This window comes from Pezoporus flaviventris, unplaced genomic scaffold (genome assembly GCF_033815535.1).
Source record: "Pezoporus flaviventris isolate CSIRO_AGI_PZ_B2104156 unplaced genomic scaffold, CSIRO_AGI_Pfla_v1 ptg000007l, whole genome shotgun sequence".
Lineage (NCBI taxonomy): Eukaryota > Metazoa > Chordata > Aves > Psittaciformes > Psittacidae > Pezoporus > Pezoporus flaviventris.
In genome coordinates this window covers 3,470,853-3,497,015 of record NW_026892555.1, presented here as the reverse complement: position 1 = coordinate 3,497,015, position 26,163 = coordinate 3,470,853, and the positions used below count along the sequence as shown (strand labels likewise).

Genomic DNA, 26,163 nt, shown 5'->3' with positions numbered 1-26,163 from the left:
CCTGCATCCTCTCCAGCCCCAAAGCTGCGAATCCCTCTCTGTGAATATGCACGTAGACAACACATCCAAACAAGCCATGCCAAGATAAATAGGGAAGATAAACAGCCTTTCTTCCTCCAGCAAATGCATGGCTATCTATATACACATTTGTGGTAGGAGATCACTGTTTGCACATTCATAAAAGCCTTATTTTCCCTTTTTCTCTTGGAAATGAAGCATGTCTTCAGTATAATGCCAAGGAGAAAAAAAGGGTACGGAAAGCATGCCAGCTCTTTGAAATCCAAGAAAGCATTTCCAAGAATTGAAAAGCTGCCCTTGAATCCACTGCAGAAAACACTCATCCCTCTGAGGAAACAGCTGTCTCTGAGGGACTAAATCCATCCCGGATAAGCAGAGGGCCACAGCCAGAAGTTCTCAAAGCAAGGCCCATGTACAGCCACACTGTTGTCTCGGTTAAAGGTATTTCAAGTCAAACAGCAATGAAATCAGACCTTCAGTCTACCTGCTTAAAGAAAGCTAAGCCCTGCTCATCTGAGCTTAACACGAGTTTTGTAATGAAAAGGGTTTCCCTGCATGATCAAAGATTAAGGTATAGAAGGTATGCACTCTAAGGAAGCCATAAAAGACATAGAAAACAGCCTTTCCTCTCATCTTTCACTCTCAGAAACATCCTTTCCATTGACAAACTCGACTTCGTTGGAAACAGAAGATGTCAGAAATCACAGCTCAGTGGAGAAAGTCCCACCCTTATTTCCCCATGGTATCAGTACATTCCCCAAAGTCCTCTGCTTCACCTTGACTTGGCTCCCCTGGAGATTCCAGACCAAGTGTCTGACTTCCTTTGGACACTGGAAGGGTTCCTGGGCTGCCATCCCAGAGGAGCTGTGCTAACCAGGGAGTAGCCCTGAAAACCCTTCTTGCATTTCCTTTGCACTGCAGAGCTGTCTCAAAGACATTCACCTCTGAATATCCTTACACAGCTCCTTGGGAACAAGCCAAAGGCCCAACCCAGCACCAGCCTCCTCCTTGGTCTGTAATTCTATGTAGTTCTACTGCAGACCAGCTCCTCCACAAAAGGAAGGGGGGATGATAAAACTAAGGCATAAAACCCCTTAAAGGTTATTTTAACCTTAAATTATTCAGCTTGCTGGAACAGCAGTCATTCCAATGGAATGTAGGCTTCTCCTCCAACACGGGTTTACTGTTGCTAGAATAAATGTCAGGACATGGTAATACTTCAGTGCTGGATCTTTACTATGGAGTACCTGCACGTTCAACAGTCACTATCCCGGTTTAATAAAGTAAAGGACCACAGTGACTGAAATAACAAAGTTTAAAAGCAACCCATTACATTCTCTATCAGGAAAGAACAATACAAAAACCCCATTACTTTTAGAAACAACAATCTCATTTAATGTGCACATAAGAAAGCTAAAAACTAAGCTAAGTCCCCAGTAACTGCTCCTTGCCTGGTTTTTTGATCCTGCTTTTATACAAAGCTATGGCACGTTTTTGCTTAGAACAAGGATTTGTAACTGCAGCTTGAACTCAGCACTGAATTTCTTACAGGGAGTGTAAGTTTTGGATCCCTAAAGCCCATAACCACAGGTATTTCTGAGCTGGAGGAACCACAGATGTAATCTCGGCTTTTGTTTTTCAAGTTTCTATGCACTTCTTTGGAAAGACAACCTGGATTTCAAGTCCCATGTGAGGATCCATAGACATCCGTTCACAGTAGAGGCTTGCAAGGTTAAAAACATACTGAGACACACTTTTTCTTCCCTTGTACAAAGGACTACACTTCATGAAATGAATCAACCACATTAGGTGTCTCAAACCATCATACTTCAGTCAGAGAGCGAAGATGTTTCAAGTGGTACCCAACCTATTCTATATAAAAATAAGCGTGTGCTATTGATGACAATGTTTCTTGTTGTTTTAGCTTTGCTCGCCAAGTTCCTACACACAGATCTGAGTTCACTGAACTGACAAGAGAGAGCTTTTCTTATCATCACCGGTGAAAATCCTTGAATTTCAGAGGTCTATGATCAGGGCCACAAGATCTACTTGTGAGGAATGCTTCTTTGGTGTCTTCATATGCAGCCATGCTAGGAAATAAACAGGACGAAGAGAAAACGTTCAAAACCTCAGTCTTTTTTACTTGGTTTTCTCTTGCACAAAGGAAATGATGGGCAGGAGACAACAGAGCTCCTTAACCCCCAACAGCTCCCTTCAGCAGATTGGAACCAGGGTTTTGTTGTGGAATTCAATGTACATGCAGAGAATACAAACGTTGGCAGCAGTGAACAGATGGGAACCTGCTCCTACAGTAAGAACCTCAGAGAAGGAAACAACCCTCCATATCACCTACCACCATGCAAGAGTCTGCTCTTGGAGAATCATTAAAAGCCAACCAAACCATGAAGCTTTAAAAGCATCTGACATGAAGTGAGCTTCATTTCAGCTTAAATACCTCAACACCTCAAAAATTCAAGGAGTAAGAGTAGCAAATGGTAAGCAAAGGCCTCAGCATTAGAAAGAACTCATGCTTCAGAATAACCACTGGGTTTCATGCACACATAACAGCTCCACACACCTCTCAGATTACAGATACTTAAAGTTATTCTTAAAACTCCCCCAGCTTTGAGTTCTGTCCAACTAACTGAAGGACAAGCATGGTAAAAACACAAGCAGCTGGTGACTGGGGGGGGAGAGAGGGGAACAAAGGGACTTACTGAGGGTAAAATGGACTCCTCAGCTTCATTTCCCCACACCATGGGGGAATGAGTGCTCAAGCAAGGCTATTTTGTAATGTACACATTACATTTAAGCATTTTAAACATGCAAATACATACAACCTACATTTAAATATGCTAAATTATTTAGTTCATACGAAAAGTGTCACCTTCATTCCAGCTCTCACTCCTGCCATAAGGGGTCACACAAGCTTTTGGGAAGCACGAAGTGCTAAAAGTCAAGTGACACATATCAGCAGTGCTATCCAGACTGACAACCAGTGGTGTAACTGCCAAGTTTCTATTGTGCAGAAATGGGAAGAGTATTCATTTAAGATAATACACAATCATATATCAGGTTTTATTTGTTCTCAAGGAAAGCTGGTACCACATGAAGCTTTCCCTGAACTTACTCACCCCTTACAACAGGTAAAGACTCTTTTAAAATGAACTGCAAACCTCCTGTTTGCTTTAACCTGCCATTTCTTGGGTGTTAACACTTAAGCTAAAGATGGCTTGCGAATGCTCGAAGCAGACTTACTCGGACATCAGTAGCGTCTCCGTGCCGGATGATGCTGGCCCACGTCGTCGGTTCACTGTTGTTTTCAAAGTAGTGGAAAACCTTTAAGACTCGTTCCATGGACCCTGGGGAACGCTCCATCCCAGTACTGAGATGAGTCTTTGCACTTGAACTTGGTGTATGATTCAAGTTGGGATCAAGGTAAGCCGCTGCCATGGTTTTGCTAGATGCTAGGTATCTGTCATATTCTGGGAAAGGGAAACAAGAAAGAGATTCATTGTAGTTATACCTGGATCTTACACTGATTCATACAAAGCACCTACCAGAAATCCACACAGACTCGTTTTTAAAGGAGATTTTTGGAGTGCACTCCTAAAATAAGTTATACATCTACAAACATAAAAACTACCCAGATAATACGAGAGCAAGAGAACTGAATTTGAACACCACAATCATTAACAGAAGTGGTATCTTTAGCAAGACTTCTTCCTTTAGTTTCTCAATGATTTAACCAGGCCCCTGCCAAAGCCTTCAAGACCAAACAGCACCCCCAGTTTTAACAGGAGTTCCCATCCTTAAAATCTACCAAGTCTGGTCTTGGAACAAGCCTCTAAAGATCAGGATAAGGAAACCCTGACAGCCCAAACTGGAGGCTGAGCACTAAGAAGCTGCACAGCAACACCAGGCTCTCCTGTCTAAGGTTAAGACACTGCCACATCAACTTGTTTTGTGCTATTTTGGGAACTCAAAACCACCCAGAGATAGATTCATTATTCACTGAGGAACCATTAACACCACCAGTGTCCATCCTCTCATCAATTAGTGAGTAAGTGGCTAAGCTCTACCACCAACTGGCCCAGTTTCCAAATGATTTCCAGTCTGGTAGCAAAGGCACGGACCATGGTATGAGTTTGCATCTCTAACAAAAAAAGGAGAAAACTGCCTCTTGGCTACTGCTGCAGCTTAGTCAGCCACAAGCAGATGGTGTCTGAGAAATGAATGCAATACAAGAGAAAAAGAGCAAACAAAACCTCCTCCCTTGCCTGCCAGAGTCAGCATCATTCCAGTCTGCTGGCTGGAAACAGCAAAGAACTGCAGGGCTTTGCTCCAGGCCTTGGACAAGTGCATGGAGCTTTCTGTACCCTCCTCCTCCTCCTCACAGGGAGCAGACAGTGGGGAGGCAGTGTTGGAGATGCTGGAGATGTTAAAAATAAACTAAACTTGCTCTTTTTGGCACACACGGTGCTCCGAACACCTTGCTGGTTGTAAAGCTGGCCTGTGAAAGGGGCTGGAGGAGAGGGAGACTGCTTCAGGACTGCTGCTGGGAGCCTCAGCCTTCATTTACTTTCCTTTGAGGCAGAAGAGAGGCTGATGCTTCCAGATGAGCTCCTGTAATGGCCGGCTTCAACAGAGCTGCAGCTACCAACATGCCATCCTCCATGAAAATGGGGTTCAGGAAGCTATCAGGAACAAAGTGAAGGTGATTTGGGTTCTATGACTGGCTTAGTTTTATACCACAGCTGCCTGAAGCTGCTATAGATGTTAAGAGAAGCACAGAGGAGGAGCAGCAGAAGGAGCCTGTGGTCAGGGGCAGGAGGGGAGAGTCTCCCCAACCAGTCATGTCAAACCACACCATGAGCTCAGCTAACAGGAATCTAGCACCAGCAATATCAAGGCTTGAAATCTTCAGGCTGCAGAAAACAACATTTGCTAGAGGCTAAACCAGGACCTGTAGTCTAAAACAAAGAGTTTACCTAACTCAGACCTTCAGGACAAAGAGGCAACAAAGAGCCCATCTGAGCAGGGTGTCCTGAAGAAATGGTTGAATGGCATTCATCCAGCAGAACCAAAAGAACTTAAAATGGGCAGTAACTGGGTCAGACAAAAGGCCTCTGATGTCCTGCCCTGAGGGAAGATGGTGAGAACAGGCCAAGCAGACCTTTATCCCCAATATTCTCTCAGTGTCTGACCCCTGAGGGACTTCCCCACTTCCCAAGCCCCGGCTTAGCTCCATATCCCTGTTGCCTCTATTGGAAAACAAGAAACCATCAGAGCTTTTGCACTTTGCTTTCCTGTTCTCTTTCCTGGCTATCAATACCCATGTCTTAAGCCAACCTTAGGCCCGCCTTAAAACCCTTCCTCCCATCCACCCTACACCACCAGATACAGATCCCTCAGCAACATCACTCTCGACTTATCCTCACCAAAAGGCCTTGCAAGCTGTTTTCATACAAACCCTGACTTGAAAGCTGAAGCAGGTATAAGAATCCCCCCTGCGGCAAAGTAATACTGAGGAGACATGACCGTACATGCTCCTCACTGCAGGCTCCACTCCTGTGTGGTTAAAATAGCCACAGGGCAGAGAGATTCATCAGGACAAATTCACGTCAATGGAGCCCTTCCATAGTGCAACTGCTGGGATGAAACGGCATTTTCAGGCTTAGACATGGGCCACTTCCGCCTTATGTTCTTCCTCCTTCAGAACAAGCTACCTACGCTCAAAGTCATGAGTAAAAGCATTAAGCTCTTCTCGTGAGACTTCACCTGGAACATTGTGTGCAGTTCTGGTGTGCTCAACATAAAAAGGACATGGAACTCTTGGAACAAGTCCAGAGGAGGCCACGAGGATGAGCAGGGGACTGGAGCACCTCCCGTATGAAGACAGGCTGAGAAAGTTGGGGCTGTTCAGCCTGGAGAAGAGAAGGCTGCGTGGAGACCTCAGAGCAGCTTCCAGTATCTGAAGGGGGTCTACAGGGATGCTGGGGAGGGACTCTTCATTAGGGACTGTAGTGATAGGACAAGGGATAACGGGTTAAAACTTAAACAGGGGAAGTTTAGATTGGATATAAGGAAGAAGTTCTTTACTGTGAGGGGGGTGAGGCACTGGAATGGGTTGCCCAGGGAAGTTGTGAATGCTCCGTCCCTGGCGGTGTTCAAGGCCAGGCTAGACAAAGCCTTGAGTGACATGGTCTACTGAGGTGTCCCTGCCCATGGCAGGGGGGTTGGAACTGGATGATCTCAAGGTCCTTTCCAACCCTAACTATTCTACGATTCTAAGCTTTAGTTCAAGCTTAAGCAAGGAAGATTTGCTACAAACCAAACCAAGCATCTGTTTTAGTAAAGGAGAACTAAAAGGAAGCCTGCATTCAGGCTGTATTCCATCCACTTAACATACACATTCATCAGGTTTTACTTGGCAGAAGAAGAATAGGGAGAAAAGCCACAGGAAAATACCGAAACGAGCATTTAGATGTTTGACCACAGACTTAAATATGGACAATCTGTATCCCTTGGGAGCAGCAAACAGGAAAAGTGGTGGAAGACACCAGTTTCTACATGCAAAAGAGCTCTTAGGTGGTGGAATGTCAATGGACAAACAAAACACGATTAAAATCATTTAGCTATTAATCGCATTGAGGGGAACATGTTGAATCAAACATCATACTGCCCGTACTGGGTACAGGGCACTGTCAGTTTTCACCAGGTTTTATGGGACGTAGTCTCTAAAGGTGAAACCACCCCTATGCAAAATCAGAAGAGCAGTTTTCCTGCAGGATTTGTCATCATTGGGCTCCTTACAACTTCTTTTAAAAACCCCAATGCTTGCTTTATGAGGTACCAAAAGAGCAATAAATCGCATTGCTCAAGGTACAGAAACACATGCTCTACCCTCTGGTTACGGACCTATTAACATTCCCATTAAAACCAGCCCCTGAGTTTGAGTTTATAATGTGACTGTAAAACTCTGCCTGAGGCCAAAGCTTTGTAAAGCAGAGCTGCTCTCCAGCCAGGAGAGTTAAACAACCAGTTTACAACATGTAGGTTGCTTTACAATGCAAAGGAAGTTAAGATTCCACGGCTAAGATGCTTATTTGGGCTCTTCTAAATTCAAACCAGCCTGATTTGTAATCCTGCCCTTACAGATCTCAGTTTAAAAGAGCACCTTCCCTGTGAGGGTGCTGAGGCGCTGGCACAGGGTGCCCAGAGAAGCTGTGGCTGCCCCATCCCTGGCAGTGTTCAAGGCCAGGCTGGACACAGGGGCTTGGAGCACCCTGCTCTAGTGGAAGGTGTCCCTGCCTGTGGCAGGGGGCTGGAACTGAATAATTTTAAGGTCCTTTCCAATCCAAACCATTCCATGACTCTATCAGCAGCTGGATAATGCATTAAAACCTAAACAGAACTGTTCCTCATAGTAGCATGGGCAGACGGCCAACACCACAGCCTTCCCCAGCTCATGCCACATGGAACCAGGCTGTAATCGCTCACACTATGACTTCACCTTGTCCTTTACAGATACGACATTTTTATGATATTGCTCAACTTCTCATCTCAGGCTTGAAGGCATCAACATCTGTGAGCTAAAGGGCACATTTCTGCAAAATAACTTAGTAAATCTCAATTCAAACCTATAAAAACCCGTAAGAATCTATAAAATCTCTTAAAAATGTAAGAATTTATAAAAAAGACAATAAAAACTTAGAGCTCATTTCTTCTCCGGTCCTGGTGTAATAATTCTACAAGACTTAAAATAGTAATGCTATTAAATAGAAATAAAAGCCTTTAAGTTACACATGCATCCATGAACAAAGCTGCTTTAGTAGACTGACCACAAAGTCATAGAATGCTTTGGGTTGGAAGGGACCTTAAAGATCATTCAGTTCCAACCTGCAAAACCACCTTCACAGAGAAACATCTGGATGTCCTGAGGGACAACAAGCCAACCAAGAGTCCTCGCAGCAAAGGCAGCCACCAGCTCTTTCACCAATGCAGGTAGAGTATTGACAGCATGTTGAGAGAGGTGATCCTTCCTTTATTCAGTACTGGTGAGGGTACTGGGAGCGCTGTTCCCAGTGTTGCGCTCACCAGTACAAGACATGGACATAATGGAGATGGTCCAGTGAAGGACCACAAGGATAATTTGGGGATCTGAGCATCTGTTATACAAGAAGATAAGAGAGAATGGTTTGGCCTTGAGAAGGCTCAGGGGAATCTTACCAATGTGTGTAAATACCAGTTAAGATAGAGCCAGATTGTTCCCAGTGATGCCCAGTGAGGCCCAGTGAGGACACAAGGCAAGTGGCAAAAACATGACAGGAATTCCCATTTAAATAGAAGAGAAAGGTTTGCACTACACATGGGTCAATGGTGGACTTGGCAGTCCTGGGGCAAAGGTTGGGTTTGATGATCTTAAAGGTCTTTTCCAACCCAGCCGATCCTATGATTCTACACAGGGTAGGTGAACACTGCAACAGGTTGTCCAAGGAGACTGTGGAGTCTCTACTCATGGAGATACTCAAACCATCCCTGGACACAGCCCTGACCAAGCTCTGGGCAGGGCAACTGGACCAAACAATCTCCACAGGTCCCCTCCAACCTCAGCAATTTGGCAATTAAGAAGAAATTCTTATTTCACACTCTAAATTCCTTGGAATTCTCCACAATCCATCTCGCATCACACAGTAAACGTGTCATGAATTTCAAGCTCAATCCATTTTCACAGCTAGTATTAAATCCTGCAGAAGCTCACCTTGCAAATATTAACTTGACTATCTCAACCTCACAGAAAGGAAGGATGCTGAGTACAAGTTTAACTGTGCTCCTCATGACAAAGTTTATATTTTCAGGAGCCTCTGTCAGAAGTCAGCACAATGCTGACTTTCAATATGCCATCTCAGATGGTATTCATCTCATATGGCATTCATTTCATACAGCTTTAAACAGAAGGAGGCTAGACTGAGATGAGATGTAAGGAAGAGATTGTCCTCCTTACACTGAGAACACTGGCACAGGGTGCCCAGAGAAGCTGTGCCTGCCCCATCCCTGGCAGTGTGCAAGGCCAGGTTGGACACGGGCTTGGAGCAACCTGCTCTAGTGGAAGGTGTCCTTGCCCATGGCAGGGGGTTCGAGCCGGATGAGCTTTAAGGTCGTTTCCAACCCTCTGTGATTCTATAATCTCCTTATATATATATATATATATTTATGGTAAGATCTGGTCCCAGCACTTGCTGTTGGACATGCTGTCACTCGCTAAAATCCTTCTTGGCAGCACTTAAAAGACATGTTTCTTCTAAGAAAACAGCCACAGCATATGCAATCAGATGCTTCTGTGGCATGGGTGCACGCTTGGAGTGCCTGGTTATGGCAACAGTCCCATTCCCAGAAGATCAGGCAAATGGGACAGTGGAAAAAGCTCAAAGCAGCACCCCCAGAACATGTACATGCCACAGGCCAGAAGCAGTAAACGTGCTTGGTGTGCACAAGGGGTTTTGCATTTACCTGATGTTAACATCTTACACATTTAAAGATATTGATTTAAGGTGAAACTTAGAAGTTCTTTACTGTGACGGTGGTGAGGCACTGGAATGGGTTGCCCAGGGAAACGGTGAATGCTCCATCCCTGGCAGTGTTCAAGACCAGGTTGGACAGAGCCTTGGGTGACATGGTTTAGTGTGAGGTGTCCCTGCCCATGGCAGGGGGGTTGGAACTGGATGATCTTAAGGGCCTTTCCAACCGAAACCATTCCATGAGTGTATGAAAACCATTAGATGTGATTTCAAATTAGGGACTAACACAAAAGGAGAGGAGAAAGGGTAATTTTTTCCTATTATCATCACTTTTGTCTCCAGAAACAGTGAATAATTTCAGCTATTTCCATAAATCACATTAGGAAGTCCCTGTTTGTTCCTACTGAGTTTATTTTTCTTGTTCTCTGTCTTTCAGCTAATGCTGATGTTCAAAAGTAGAAGAGAAAAGCAGTGATCCTTTTTTCCACCTTAGACAACTTTCAGCTGTATTCACTCTTCTTGGTAATATTTGCTATGGCATCCAAAAATGCATTTATTTCTCCTGCTGCCTCTCCTCTGATCCCCTCCTGGCCACTGCTCTTGCCCTGCTCCTCCAGATATCTATTTTTAAGTACATTCTTTGCAGTCAAAAGCATTGATCAAGGCCCTCAGGTCAAAGTATAGAACAGCCTGCGCAGCCACATTAAAACCATTCCAAAATTGAGGTTTTAGTACCTATTTTAGTCCAAACCGACACACCAAATGTTTCACTACATCCATGTTCCTCTGAACACCTTTTCTCCCTGGGAACAGTTCCTAAACAGTAACTCTACATCTCAATATGGTTTTTCTTTCTTTGCAGAGTTAAACATTTTAGAAATACACTAGAAAACAGGAAAAGATAATAGAGACCAAAGTCAAAACACGTTTAATAATGCAGGCTGCCAACATGGGTAACCCATGTTTTAGGAGATAAAACATTCAGGGGTGCATGAAGGAGGAATTCAGCAGAAGCAAGGACTAAAAGATCCATATAAAGCAAAGCAAACTGACAACACTCAGCCTGTTACAAGTGTATCACAGCAACAATCAATTAATAAATTATATGTATCATCTAAACTAATTGAAACAAGGGCATACTCCATGTACAGGCTGTCTTAAGGACCTGTACACTGCTATTGCTCAGTGCTACAGAAGCCTGGGCCTTGGGCAGCACTGAGCCTTGGGATGAAGAGACAGGAAAGGTTCAGGGTACTGATAATCAGCTGAACCCTCGGTGCTGCAAAGCAGCAGCTCACATTTACCAAGGTGTGACCCCAAGGATGCTGGGTTATATCAAAGGGCATCACCAGCAGAGATAAAGTCAATGTCCCACTCAGCACTTGCCAGGCCACATCTGGAATACTGTGTTCGGTTTTGGTCCCCACTATACAGAAAAGACGTGGACAGGCTGGAGAAGAGCCACTAAGATGATCCAAGGATTGGGAAGCCACTGAGGAAGAGCAGAGAGAGCTGGGTCTGTTCAGCCTAGAGAAAAGAAGGCTCAGGGGTGACCTTACCACCATGTTCCAGTATTTAAAGGGTGGCTACAGAGAAGACAGAGACTCCCTTTTTTACAAGGAGTCACATGGAAAAGACCAGGGGTGATGGGCACAAGTTATTCCTGGGGAGATTCCAACTGGACACAAGAGGGAAATCTTTCCCAATGAGGACAATCAGCCATTGGAATCATCTCCCCAGGGAAGTGCTGGACTTCCCAAGCTTGGACACTTTCAAGTCACCTGGACAGGGTACTGGGCCATGCAATCTAGGTCATGCTTTGCCTAGACAGGTTGACACAGATGATCCTTGAGGTCCCTTCCAACCTGGGATTCTGATTCTATGAAGATGCCTTGGCCCTCTTGTCATCCTACAACATTCAAAACGGTACCAATCTGTCTCAGCACTGATCCCACAGGATGAAGTCCTAACACACCTCACACAGTTTAACCCAATTTTAATTGTAACATTGCATAAGCTGTGCTATCAACAACTCCCTCTGGAGTTGGCACCGATTCCTATTTTTAATATTTAAAAATTTAATAGTGAGGAAACATCAGTTGTGTTGGGAATACAAAGACAATCAGTGCCTGTATATGCTTTAATTAGACTAAAGTATCCAGCTGGATACTATGCTAAGTTCTCAACAGTGCTCTGAACCTGCTCTGTGGTCCCTTGGCACCACTGAAAGCCAAGCAAACACTCATCTACCCTTATATAGACTCACAGAATCATAGAATAGTTAGGGTTGGAAATGACCTTGAGATCATCCAGTTCCAACCCCCTGCCATGGGCAGGGACACCTCACACTAAACCATGTCACCCAAGGCTCTGTCCAACCTGGCCTTGAACACCACCAGGGATGGAGCATTCACAACTTCCCTGGGCAACCCATTCCAGTGCCTCACCACCCTTACAGTGAAGAACTTCCTCATTAGACCCAATCTAAACTTCTCCTGTTTCAGTTTTAACCCGTTACCCCTTGTCCTATCACTACAGTCCCTAAGGAAGAGTCCCTCCCCAGCATCCCTATAGGCCCCCTTCAGACACTGGAAGGCTGCTATGAGGTCTCCACGCAGCCTTCTCTTCTCCAGGCTCAACAGCCCTAACTTGCTCAGCCTGCCTTCATATGGGAGGTGCTCCAGCCCCTGATCATCCTCATGGCCTCCTCTGGACTTGTTCCAACAGTTCCATGCCCTTTTTATGTTAAAGACACCAGAACTGCACACAGTGCTGCAAGTGGGGTCTCAAGAGAGCAGAGAGGCAGGTTCACCTCCTTTGACCTGCTGGTCACGCTCCTTCTATCTTCTCTTGCTATTCTGTCTTCTATTGCTGATCTTCTGAATTCCTCTAGCAACTTGTAGAGAAGAGTGGTGCGAATTTAGGGAGCTGAGCAAGTAAAGAAGCTCTTTACTGTGAGGGTGCTGAGGCGCTGGCACAGGGTGCCCAAGGAAGTGGTGAATGCTCCATCCCTGGCAGTGTTCAAGGCCAGGTTGGACAGAGCCTTGGGTGACATGGTCTGGTGTGAGGTGTCCCTGCCCATGGCAAGGGGTTGGAACTTGGATGATCTCAAGGTCATTTCCAACCATAACCATTCTGTGATTGCATGGAACAAACAATTCAGTTAAATGTCTCTATTTTGAAGCTGCAGTTCTGGTTGGCAGCAGCCTTCCTGTGAACATCAAAACATGAGAGTGAAGCCATAAGAATTCAAGTAATCTTTTCTAATACCGAAATATTGCCTTATGGAGGCCCTACAGAACACAAGCTCTTCCTCTCAGCCTCTTTGTAACTAAATAAAAGCAGTGGGAATTTACTGTCTTTCCAGAATAGTATAAACTAATAAGAATTAGTGATAATGCAAGTGTAGGGCCCAGATATTAAAAACCAGAAATGCTGAAACCAGAGACAGCTAAAGAAAGTGATGAGGTATCCTGGCTATGCACTAGCACAGCTTCATACATCTGGGTTTGGCTATGGTTTCCCTGGTCATGGCAGGGAATGTTGGAACTAGATGATCTCAAGGTCCTTTCCAACCCAAACCATTCTATGATTCCACAGGTCTGACTTTAAACTTGCCTTTCCTAGTTTTACTGACTAAATAGCATCCCAGTCCTACACTTTACAACATTCCACTGTCTAGGCCTTTCCATTTTAACCTCCCTTAATGCAGTTGTAACCAGGAGCACACATCAGATAAAGGCACTTGAGTGCTGGAGAGGAACAGAGCAGGACAACAGCCATGTTGTTGTGTTGCATGATAATGGCCTTGACAAAACTCCATCATCTGTAAAGCTCAAGTGTTCCCCCCCAGTCAGTAACTACAGGTTCTGATTTACAGGCAGAAATGAAGAGCAACCTGATTCTTATTCAGGTGCTTGAATGGAAGCTCAAAGTACACCGACCGTAATAATTCTCCACATTACAAGCTTTTTGGTATCACACTTCAGTGCATCTCTACATACACACAGCAAAAAAGTGACTTTCGCAGTTGGGGTTGCTGGAACTGGTCATGTACTAAGTGCCTCCTCATGAATGATCTTGAACAATGTGATATTCCTTTGGATCCCCTTTAAGAATCAAAGCTCTTGGCTCCTCAAGACTCTATGCTGTGTTTGAGGACCCAAATAGCAGCCGCATCATTCTTCAGCTAAGCATTTGTTTCTCTAAGTCTCCATCTACTGCACCCAAAGGAGAGAAAGCAGAAGCAGCCTTCTCGAAGGTGGCATCTGACTTAATGGTTGAGTTAAAGGTGTAATGCCTGGTAAGAAATCAGCTGGTGGCTTCCGAGATTCATGCACTGACACAGTCATGAAACAGCCACAAGGCCAAACCTCAGCTAAGTCTCAATACTCCGGTTAAGTAAAGCTAGAACAGATACATACTCCATGGCCCACTGCAAGAGTTAAACTTAAACCACAAAATAAAACATGACACAGACTTAAAAAGGCAACTTAAAACACTTAAACCACTCAAAACTCTCTGTCAAGGCCCTCTCTAGACTTCTGGAATTAACAGCAATGATTCCATATTGCCCCGAGGCACACTAAGATTTATTGGTTCTTTACCAGTGCTTTCATTTTGGGTGGATCTTCTGGACATGCTGTGCAAGGCTGAACCCAAACACAGGACCTCCACTCTTTCACTCATAGAATGATTTGGTTTGGAAGGGACTCCCCTGCCACGGGCAGGGACACCTTCCACTAGAGCAGCTTGCTCCAAGCCCCTGTATCCAACCTGGCCTTGAACACTGCCAGGGATGGGGCAGCCACAGCTTCTCTGGGCACCCTGTGCCAGCGCCTCAGCACCCTCACAGGGAAGAGCTTCTGCCTAAGAGCTCATCTCAGCTTCCCCTCTGTCAGGTTAAAGCCATTCCCCCTTGTCCTATATTATGTGCCCTTGTTCTCCAGAAGGTAAGATATCTGGGTTCAATCCCCTACAGCAAAAGAAGTTCTGTTACAATTAAGCTTCACTGGTTTAAGTCATTTCAAATTGTCGAAGAAATCAGGCAGGAAAACACCTCACGAACACTCCACAACAGTGTGTGTGGCACTGCTTTCCTCTCTCCTCTGGGCATATCAAGCATCCCGGGTTAGAACTACACCATGCTTCACACTGCACGGGCAACCAATACAACACAACCTTTGCCACCACAAGCTCCAGGCTGTTCCTTTAAAGCAGCTGTGTGTGGGTGCTCATGTCATCCATCTCAGCCCACCTGAACAAATCCAGATATGAGAATCATTTCACTGCAAACAACTTGGAGTGGGGCCGGAAGCATCAAGTATTCAATTGCTGCATGTTTTGAGGAAAGATCAGTAGTAGAATTCACTTCCCACATTCTCTGGCAGCCCCCACTGAGCACCACCACCATGACAGATCTACCAGCAACCTGCTGCAGTACAGAACCACCAGTGTGTGCTGTCCCCATCAGGTGAGGACAGAGGACACAAGGGATGATGGCGCAACACCTTCATGGTCAAGAAACGAGGGCAGACCTGAAGAAATCCAGTAAGGAGGTTTTAATACTTCCACAAGAACTTATTGCATCTTCCTATATCTGACCACAGAGAGGCATTAAAAACACTCCTAAAGATGAAACTGTTACTTCATACAGCATTTTTATTCCATTATTTCCCTGGAAACGATACATCAATTCCCCACCACATCCTAATGATGAAACATGCAATTTGTGCCCCACGATCCAACCATTTGCAGAACCAGTAGGTGGTGAGAAATGAAGTTAGTGTTCCACAAACCAGAGCTTTCCATCCCATCTTCCTGCAGCTCCCATCAGAACACAAAGAAATAGTCATCTGGGGGGGTTAAACATGTGCAGGTTTCCAAATGTTGAGTTATCCCTGGCCCCAAAATCTCTCTAAAGGATCCACCTCTCCTTCAGGAGGCAAAAAGGGTTCGTATATTTGCAATCTGTGCTCTTAATATGTTTAAAATCAATTTAAAAGAACTATTTCACAGTAGCTAGAGAGAAAAGAGGAAACCAACCTTGCGGCATGGAGAAAGTGTGCTTTAATATGTATGAAACACATCCATTTCTGCACCAAACCAGAATGTTGGTATGACAATACACCCTCCCCACTACAAATAGCACATTTTTTATCCAAGCAGCAATATTTCACAGGTCAGAGGTGCCTCCTGTCACTCAAATCTCCATCAAACTGGTCCAGCAGGTAGCTTTAGGGGAAATGACACAGACATCATTAACTATTCCAACTGAAGGATACACTATTTCATTGCATTATTCATTTTAGCCTGAAATTAGGATCTTTATAACTCAGAATAAGTTTTGTCAGTGCTTATTAAAGCAAGGGATAGATGTCTTGTATCTTCAGCATCATACAACCCTTTGCCAACAGAGAACTATGGATTAACTTCATTCTATTTTAACCCCGAGATACAACCAGAGTAGAAGAGTCACTGGGATTTCCACTGCATTTTGAGCACTGTCCAGAGAAGGGCACTAAAAGGACGAAGGGGCAGAGCACAGAACCTGAAAAAGCTGGAGTGACTTGATCCATGATGACGGATAAACTGAACCCTAAACAGGAGGTACTGGACAACAGATCGAGGGAGATGGCAGCAGCAAATTCAGAAAGGTTTGGGCAACAGGCACCTCAGTGGGTATTAAAAGGTTCTCTAACAGTCTTTAATGCAGTGGATGCTGAAGAAACCCAGCTGTATGAATCATTTGCCATTCAAATGTGACAGCTCTAAGCCTACAACACTGAACTATTGAATAGCACCTACTGATTTTTAATACCTGGTCAAAAAAGGGGTGAAGAGAAGGAGGGAGGGCAGAGCACCAATAGAAGAGGAAGAGGATCGCCTCCATTGTAGTTATGTTCAGCCTGGAGAAGAGAAGCTGCATGGAGACCCCAGAGCAGCTTCCAGTATCTGAAGGGGTCCACAAGGGACCATAGCAATAGGACAAGGGGTGATGGGTTCAAAGTGAAACAGGGGAAGTTCAGGTTAGATCTAAGGAAGAAGTTCTTTACTGTGATGGTGGTGAGGCACTGGCACAGGGTGCCCAATGAGGTGGTGAATGTTTCATGCCTGGCAGTGCTCAAGGCCAGGTTGGACAGAGCCTTGGGTGACATGGTTTACTGTGAGGTGTGTCTGCCCATGGCAGGGGGTTGGAAATGGATGACTTTAAGGTCCCTTCCAACCCAAACCATTCTGTGATGTATCTGAAAAAAATAGTACAATTACCTAATTTACTCAAAAGAATTACTATTTCCCTTTGTTTAGTAGCAGAGTGTTCACTAACACATTACAGCAGCTCTGGTATGAGAGCAGTTTATCATTTCATACTTTCTTATCAATCAAATTCTTACATCCAATAATTTGGACACGGGCAGAAGTTGATGATGTTCCTCGGGAACAGGATAGAGCAGTAGAGCTTGTTTGCTTCTGATACAGGCAGACGGTGATGAGCACCTGTAATCTATACAGAAATCAACAAAGCATCTCACAGATGACTATCACGGCACCATCTTCAGCCAGGGATCTGAAGAGGTGGCAGAAGCACCACATTACCTTTTACAAGGACTTCTTTGGCCAGAGACCATCTGAACACACAACAAGTAACTAGAATGAAGTTTAAAGGGAAAAGGTTAATTTGAACATGCCTGCCACAGTCTGTGGCACCACAAGCATCCCAACCTCTCATTATTTCCCAAGACTTTGCAAATGTCAAAGGATGGGTTTTAAAGATACTCAGCATCTGTCTGAGACATTATATAGGGGAAGTTCAGATTGGATATAAGGAAGAAGTTCTTTACTGTGAGAGTGGTGAGGCACTGGAATGGGTTGCCCAAGGAAGTTGTGAATGCTCCATTCCCTGGCAGTGTTCAAAGCCGGGTTGGACAGAGCCTTGGGTGACATGGTTTAGTATGAGGTGTCCCTGCCCATGGCAGGGGATTGGAACTTGATGATCTTAAGGGCCTTTACAACCCTAACTATTCTATGATTCTGTAACTATTCTATGATTCCATTCCATTTTAACCAGGTGCAGAGCGTTTCACTCTCGCTCACTGTGCAGTGAGTTGCACAGATGACAGGCGTTCAAAGAGAAAAGCTCCCTTACAGTGCAGCTCTATTCCTCTGTCAAAGCCAAAGCTACTCACAAAATGATGGCCAGCAAGAAGAGGTGAGGTGAGGAGAGCAGCAAAGATCAAAAAGCAGAGCTGCTCACACTTCAAGAGCAGTTTTGTTCCACTTGAACAACAAGGAACTGCCCCTGTGGGGGCACCATGCACCTACTGCTCTGCTGCTGGTGTTTGTAGAGCCAATGTTCCTTCTACATCAGTGTAAGATTTGAGACATGAAGAGTTAATAAGATTTACTCCAAAGAAATAAGCTGCAAATTGTTTTCGCACTCCAGAAGGAAATGAGTTTTCCCACTTTCAGGAGTGAACAGAAGACTAAAGAGGAATACAGAGCAGCATACTTGATGAGACTTCATGGTAAACTCTATGCTTCAGGTAAAAACCAACACCAAACCCCAACCCCCTAAACAAAGACACCCCCCCACAATGCCACCATCTTCCATTTACTCCAAGGCAGTGTTAGAAAGGTTTAATAAAGAGCAAATTGCAATTAATGTGCAAGACTAATTCCTCATTTAAGATGCCAGTTGATGAAGGGACTGGGAACATCCCTGCTCCACTCTTCTGGTGAAAAAAGGCTTTTCCTCAGCAAGAACTTGAGCTGCACAGGCTGTTTCACTGCTGTACCTGGTAGCAGAAGGGAGACACACAAAAGGGTGCTGCTGTAAGAAAAATAAGCCTTTGGGAACAGATAGGGGCAGGTCTCTTCCCTGCCAAAGTGGCAGCACAGCCTATCCCCATTTCCTTGTTTTAACTATCCCCTACCACCCTTTTGCTGAAGGTTGGAGAGCAGCATCTTCATCAGGGACTGTAGTGACAGGACAAGGGGTAATGGGTTCAAACTGAAACAGGGGAAGTTTAGACTGGATATAAGGAAGAAGTTCTTTTCTGTGAGGGTGGTGAGGCACTGGAATGGGTTGCCCAGGGAGGCTGTGAATGCTCCATCCCTGGTGGTGTTCAAGGCCAGGCTGGACAGAGCCTTGGGCGACATGGTCTAGTGTGAGGTGTCCCTGCCCATGGCAGGGGGTTGGAACTGGATGATCTTAAGGTCCTTTCTAACCCAAAACACTCTATGATTCTACTACTTGCGGGATCTCCAGAGTTGAGGTCTCTCTGGGCAACTTGAGCTGTTGAAGACCCTCCTCACCCCAATGTCTGCTCAGTGTTATTTAAAGCAAACAAGTGGAAAGTCTTCACTTCCTTCATTAATCAAAAGAAACAGCTCAAAGATTTGAGTCAAAGACAACCAATACTGAACCTAAACACAGAACTTGTTTCACTTTCTGTTACTTTATACTTACGTTGTACTAAGTTATCCATTAAAAACATCTCCCATTTCCCCTTGCACACAGCAGTTGTGTCATTCTAAGCGTATTTAGAATCACAGAATGGTTTGGGTCGGAAACAATCTTAAGATCATCCAGTTCCAACCCCCTGCCATTGGCAGGGACACCTCACACTAGACCATGTCACCCAATGCTCTGTCCAAGAGAACTGTGTTGCTGCACAGCACAGATTTCAACTTACAGATTTACCTTGATGTTTTCTTTTGTTCTATAAGGCATTTAACAAAGGTGTCTACCAATGTATATACCTTTTGGATAGGGTTTGTCAATTCTTCCAGGACTTCCTGCAGGAGAGGCTTCAACTCCTTGTTTGTTTGTTAAGATTGAAGAGAGACAGAACAAATCACGTTGGGAATATTCCTAAGAACATGTTGTTTTGACAGAAAGCTCTGAACTTCTACATCAAGTTGCTGGAACATTTATGTAATCTACTCTTACAGGTTCAACAAAACAGTTCCCAGGGGTAAAACAAACAGCAGCTCTGTGGCTTGCAAGGAGCGAGAGGAAAGGGAAATGAACACAGAGGAGCGGCGATCAAAGCCATGAATAACAGTCCATCAAAATCCAGTGCCAAATTCCACCGCAGCACCAATGAATTGACAAAGCAACAACCAGAGTGCTCAGGATCCACCTTCTCCTGTATGGCCTCGATTTTACAAAGCAATGAGCACACTTATGGATCTCCTGGAAAACAGCACATGTCACCATAGAAGTGAATTTGTGCCCAGCTGATAAGCACTTAAACACATATGAGCACATGGATACAGAAGGAGGAAGCATTCAACACCTGAAAGGACTAGGCCCTACAAACCTGTAATACCTGCAGTCAGTCACAAAGGACACATTTTATGAGGAGCTTTATGGCATTACAGCAGGCTGACTGTCCCTGCACGCACAGAAGGGCAATAGCCTACATCCTATCTACAGCCTCAGCTGAGAAGTGGAGGAAAGGAACAAGGCAGCATTTTCATTTCCAAGAGAACTGCTGCAGTTCTGTTGGAACCAAGCACAGACTGGATATAAAGAGCAAAAAAAGTCTAATAAAAGGAAGGAAAACTATTCCATGCCAGAATTTTATGGTAATAAGTTAGAAGGTTATAGATGAATTCCTGCTTTGTATGAATTTTCTAGGGCTGAGGCATCACATATACCTCAGATGAAAGCAAAACTCTCCTACAAGAGTACATATATATATGTATATAACATAATCATAGAGTCACCCTCACGGGGAAGAACTTCTGCCTAAAATCTCATCTCCATCTCCCCTCTGGCAGGCTAAAGCCATTCCCCCTCGTCCTGTCCCTACAGGCCCTTGGAAAAAGCTCCTCATCATCCTTCTTGTTGGTCCCTTCAGCTACTGGAAGGCTGCTAAATATAAACTACTGTCACTTTGTTTGTGAACCATCAAAACAAAATCACCGAAATCTCATCTCTATATAAAATACTGCATATTTTACATTATAGAATCTATATAGTGTATATATTAAAAACAGAATTAAAAGCAGTGGGGCTGAAGGCATTCAGTTACAAAAGCACTAAGGTGCAAATTCTTCACTTCAAGGGCAGAACAGCAGCAGTGCAATAACATTTTCCTACCTCTGTGTAAGAAAACCCCAGGCATTAAATCCTCCCATTACAACTAGAGCAAAAAAACCCTTAGTATTCAAAAGCACAAATTTAAAGACATAGAGCAGAGCCTCCCCGCTGCTAATACCTACAGTGAGTTGATCACATATTAACTGGTGAACTGACAGGCACCACCTCTATCTGCTCACACCACCTCTGTGCCAGAGCTCACCCTGCTCAGAACAGCTCGGGGTGCACATCATGGATTCCTTTGCGACTCCCATGATAAAAGCAGCACTGCACTGCAACACCACTGTGTGAAGGGCAGGCATACAACTCCTGTGGAGCCATCTGGGCTGTACATTTACCCTCTGGTAAAGGGTTGGGATGGATATGGACAGGACATGAATGCGTCCTTGTGGAGAGGCACAGCTACTGACAACCATAAATCAGAGACCTTTAAATCGGGCCTTTTGATTTCTACCAGTATGAGGCAAGAGACCACTGCAATCAAACACCTGAATGGACAAAAAGCTACTGCTGAAGTCGCCTGGCAATGCAAGCTGCTGTGTGGGAATCAGCCCTTATGATCACATTGAAAAGGCTGCACTACTCTAAACTGTCTTTGTTGCAATTCTGCAGTTTATCTGGAGTGACCATCATGTCACAGACCAGACAAAACCCCCTTTGAGCTGCACACACTAGGATTTCAGGAATATGATTCCCACTGGAATCTCCCCACAACAGCAAGGACAATGGGTCATTGCTGAGTTGCAAATGTAATAGCAGAAGGCCTCCAAGAAGAGCTTCAATCTTATTGCCCCTTACCTTCAGAAGCCAGCTGAGAGGCTGCAGGAATACATCAGGTTCCTTGCCATTCCTCCTCCCTAGAAATAGAGATTTAATAGGACTGCAGATCATTCCTCACCCTGCAACTACTTCTGACCATAAAGTTCTCTGCTACAGTAACTTTATACGCTTATAAAAGGAGAAAACTCCAGCAGCATGGGAATCCATGCCTGGCAATAAAGATACCAATCTGGCTTCATGGGGAAGTACTGCGATCCAGATGGACCTGGACAGGCTGAGCGGTGGGCCCCGGAGAACATCCTGAAGTTCAACAAGGCCAAGTACAAAGTCCTGCACCTGGGTCAGGGCAATCCCTAGCACAAGCCCAGGCTGGGCAGAGACTGGACTGAGAGCAGCCCTGAAGAGAAGGACTTGGGGGTGCTGGGTGAGGTGAAGCTCCCCATAACCCGGCTTCAGTGTGTGCTTGAGCCCAGAACCCCCCCTTGACCCTTCAGTGTGTGCTGGGCTGCACCCCCAGAGCGTGAGCAGCAGCTCAGGGAGGGGATCCTGCCCCTCTGCTGTGCTCTGGGGAGACCCCCCTGCAGTCCTGATCCAGCTCTGGGGCAGCAGCACAAGAGGGACATGGAGCTGTTGGAGGGAGTGCAGAGGAGGCCATGGAGATGCTGCGAGGGCTGGAGCAGCTCTGCTCTGGAGCCAGGCTGAGAGAGCTGGGCTGGGGCAGCCTGGAGAAGAGAAGGCTCCTGAAGGGGAGACCTTAGAGCAGCTCCAGTGCCTCAAGGGGCTGCAGGAAACCTGGAGAGGGGCTTAGGACAAGGGCCTGTAGGGACAGGCCAAGGGGAATGGCTTTAACCTGCCAGAGGGGAGACTGAGATGAGCTCTTAGGCAGAAGCTCTTCCCTGTGAGGGTGCCGAGGTGCTGGCACAGGGTGCCCAGAGAAGCTGTGGCTGCCCCATCCCTGGCAGTGTTCAAGGCCAGGTTGGACACAGGGGCTTGGAGCAAGCTGCTCTAGTGGAAGGTGTCCCTGCCCGTGGCAGGGGTTGGAACTGGATGAGCTTTGAGGTCCCTTCCAACCCAACCAGTCTGGGATGCAAGTGAAGAGAAGTCTGGTTTTACTGACAATTTTAAATAGAATTGGCTTTGTCAGACTCTCACAGTAACTCGCACAAAGCCTGCAGTGACTGGAAGGCACCACCATTCTTTAATCATTAGTCAGAGAGCCACAGGTTATCCCATACTGTAAGGAACAGGACACTGAAGATGATCTGCATCATCTACAAGGTTGAGAAGCAAAAAAGCTTTCCATCAGTGTTCTGGACATGTATCCCTAACCTCTTCCAATCTGAAACGGAACTGGCACATCACTCAGGGCCTGTTGAACTCATGTATGATGAGCCATCAAACGCTGCATGTAGAGGGGAAGACTATTAAATTCCCTCTGACAAAATGGGTGTTTCAGTTCTACAGCACATCAAATTGAAGTTAAAGATTAGCTTTCAGTCTCAAAATGCCACACTTGTTTATTATGCTCTTCATGTGTTGATTTGACACTCTCTGCAGCTCTTCATTCAAGTGCTTTGTTGCTGTGAGCAGTTGTACCAAATGATGGCCACTGAAGGTCACACACTGAGTTTCTTCCTGTACTTGAGATGAGGAGACTCAGGCTATGCAAAAAGCTTGTTTTCCTTCCGAATTTCCTCAGTAAAGCAAAGTGAGTCCAACTTAAATCCAAAAAATAAGACAAACCAAACCCTTAGTTCTTAGTTTTATGGATGTGAAATCACTGGCAGGAGAAACACTGCTTTGGGAAGCAGTGACAGTGCTTGGGAAAAGCAGTAAGCAACATCTCCTCTGGCAAAGGAACAAACCTTGGTTATCATACATAAGAATGGAGTTTGTTTACAGGTTACTGTCAATGAAATGACTCAGCAGGATTGAATTCCACCCAGAAATACTTCTCATTCAATATCAGAAGAGGAAAATCCAAGCCTCTTCCTGTGTGTCAGTAAACGAAGCATCACATCAGTGCTGGACAACCACAAGTCACCTCCCTGACCCCAGCAATCCCCATCCCTTACAACCTGTCATAAAGAAGTGGCACCACTCATTCTCAACACGGATTCAACAGTAGCTATTGCAGTGATCTCATTTATTCTGCAAGATGATGACATCTCCCTAAACGCCACCGTATTTTTGTAGGTGCTTTAATCAAATACATTTATGAGGTGCTGTACTTGAGCTTGTTTTAATTTCATATTCACAAACACATTTCCTTATGCCTGTCTTGTGTTTCCTGTGCTAGTTTATAGAAGCCAGTAGCATGTATGGGCTTGCCTAGTGCAATGTGAGACTGTGTATTAATTTAAGATGTCTCCGAGGTTTTAGTAGATTACCATGAACAAATCTCCATCAGGTCATGAATTTAAGGATACCAGTGAGGTGCTTTTTCCATATTCACAGTAAGTGAAAATACAAACTCTTTGCTGTTAAACTGAAACTTCACCAAGACATGAATTTGCAACTGCTTCATTTAAGCCACACTTCAGCAAGTGGAAGGACTTAGACAAGCTGATATACTACTTACAAACACCAGCTACTACTATTATATAGAATAACATACATAATACTATTCATTACATGTACTTCATTACAACAGTCCTTGCAATAAAAGCTGTGCATGAAGACCAGAAGCCCAATGAGCTGCATTCACTAAAACAGCAAAGCCAGGTAAGAAATCACCTTCAGTAGGCTAAGGATGCTGATTCTGAACTACCTCTGCTGTTCCCAGAGTATGGAAAATGATGCTGGGTCCATGCATGTGCACACACACACCTGTGTATATATGCGCCATGTAGGAAATAAATATATATACATAGACACAGTGCAACTTATGATCAAAGCTGTCAAATATAAACTGAACAAAAAAGCTGTTCAGGCCACAAGCTCCTGTTTAACTTCCCAGCAAAAATGCAAAGGTCCCATCAATGCATCCTCTTAAATGCTGACTTCCAGACTTTGCTCTTCAGCCTTTTCCTACTGCATCTTCCAAAGGGTATTTAAAACATTCTTTCCTGCCTTCAGTTTTAAGCTTTTCCCAGGCAGCTCAGAATTCCATGTGACACTGGTTTGGCGGTTCATTACCAGGTGCCACAGCTGATAAGATCATACATCTCCATTACACAGGGAACACCCCAGCACTAAAACACTGCTTTCCTTTATTGTAAGGATATCAGAAGCTCCATCTTCTATTCCAGTAGTCTTTGAATAAGAAACAAATCACCCTGATGGGAATCCATCAGTACTCTCATAGCTGCATCCTTCCTATACATATTGAAGGATATCAATGCTGTAACACTGCAGGGAAGAACCCCCTTGGCTTTTCCAGACTATTTTAAATAGGCACGGGTATCTCAGGAATGGTTTGAAACTGCCTTTGAAAAGCAGTGGTTGGATGAGATTAACACTGGCTTTCTTTTTTCTACACACAAATCAAGAGATGCTTCGACACTTTAAAACTCTCACACCTTAAGAAGCCATTGAGTGAATAAAGTTTAACACAAGTTCAGGCAGATTTATGCTTTGGAAGGGAAAGGCTGTTGTGCCATAGCAGCTGATGGAGACAAAGTAGTGATTCTTAACAACAGACTGTCAAATAACAGACTGAACTCGTTTCCCAGTCCTCAGGCCCTTGGAAGCCAAGGAAAAGCACTTCATGACATTCCCAAACTACACTACAGATCCACAAGAAGAGCAGGAATGGGTGCTTCCCTCCACTCACCTCAGCTGGAGCTCACTGTGAAGACGCAGCAGAACACTCATGCTAACAGGAGGGATTTTCTTCTTTCTTAATACACAATAACTGTTACATTTCTACAGTTTATATATAATCTGTTTTAAAAAGTTAAGAAATCCTGATTTAGAGAGTATTTTCCTGTCCACCTTCACAGTAACAGCAATTCTCTTTACTCGTTTTTATCACTGTGTCCCTTTTAGTGTTACCTATCACGTAAAATCTAAGGGACTCAGTTATCACCCAAGTATTCTCTTAGCAAAAAAACAGAGACTGAGCTGAAGGAGAAACAGCACTGAACTTTTCTGTATCCAACCATCTTGCTTATACTCAGCAGATCAGGTTCCATCTGAGCACAGCTCCTGGAACAACAGGGTTCACCAGGAAAAAAATCCAAAGACACTGAACTTGGAATTGCTTATCACTTTAAAACACATTGCAACATCAAGAGATTGCAATGAACAGGGTAAAACTCCTTCCCACATGATTAAATATATTTCACAACACGACTAGCTTAAATTTCCAGTTATTTCTCTTAATCAAGGGTTTCGACTGAACTGGGTTTGATCCTCTTCAGACAGCACAGAGCTTTTCATGTCAGGCTGAAGGGTTGAATTCAAGGGCTGTGATCACCCTTCACCAACGACTCGCTGGACATTAACAACATCACGGCCATTTACTGTTCATGAATTATTAAACAGAGCTCTTCGCATGGAAGTTATTCATGAAACTTCCTCCTTCTTTGGGGGATAATTCCGATCATTTCCACCTATTCAGCAGAGCCATCCCCAGCTATCCTTGACTGTTACATTTACATTTCTTTCACCCAGTTACTTTGTAAGCTTAAAGTGGTACTGCCACAGGCAACACAGGAATAAAGGTCAGTGGCAAAAGTATCTAAACCAAAGTGCAACACATTGTGCCGTTAATGAAATCACCAAAGATTA

General features: G+C 44.6%; 2 protein-coding genes across 26 annotated transcripts in view; one reads left to right on the top strand and one right to left on the bottom strand.

Moving 5' to 3' along the window:
• DENND3 (DENN domain containing 3) overlaps positions 1–26,163 on the top strand; it is a 410,308-nt gene that overhangs the window by 206,666 nt on the left and 177,479 nt on the right. The window lies entirely within an intron of this gene.
• The window catches only part of PTK2 (protein tyrosine kinase 2), a 201,502-nt gene that overhangs the window by 112,494 nt on the left and 62,845 nt on the right, over positions 1–26,163 (bottom strand). For all 25 annotated transcript variants that reach the window (XM_061447653.1, XM_061447654.1, XM_061447661.1 and 22 more), the window contains one exon: positions 3,277–3,503. In XM_061447653.1, coding sequence (XP_061303637.1) covers positions 3,277–3,471 — 195 coding nt within the window. In that variant the 5' untranslated portion in view covers positions 3,472–3,503. The remainder of the gene's footprint in view (positions 1–3,276; positions 3,504–26,163) is intronic.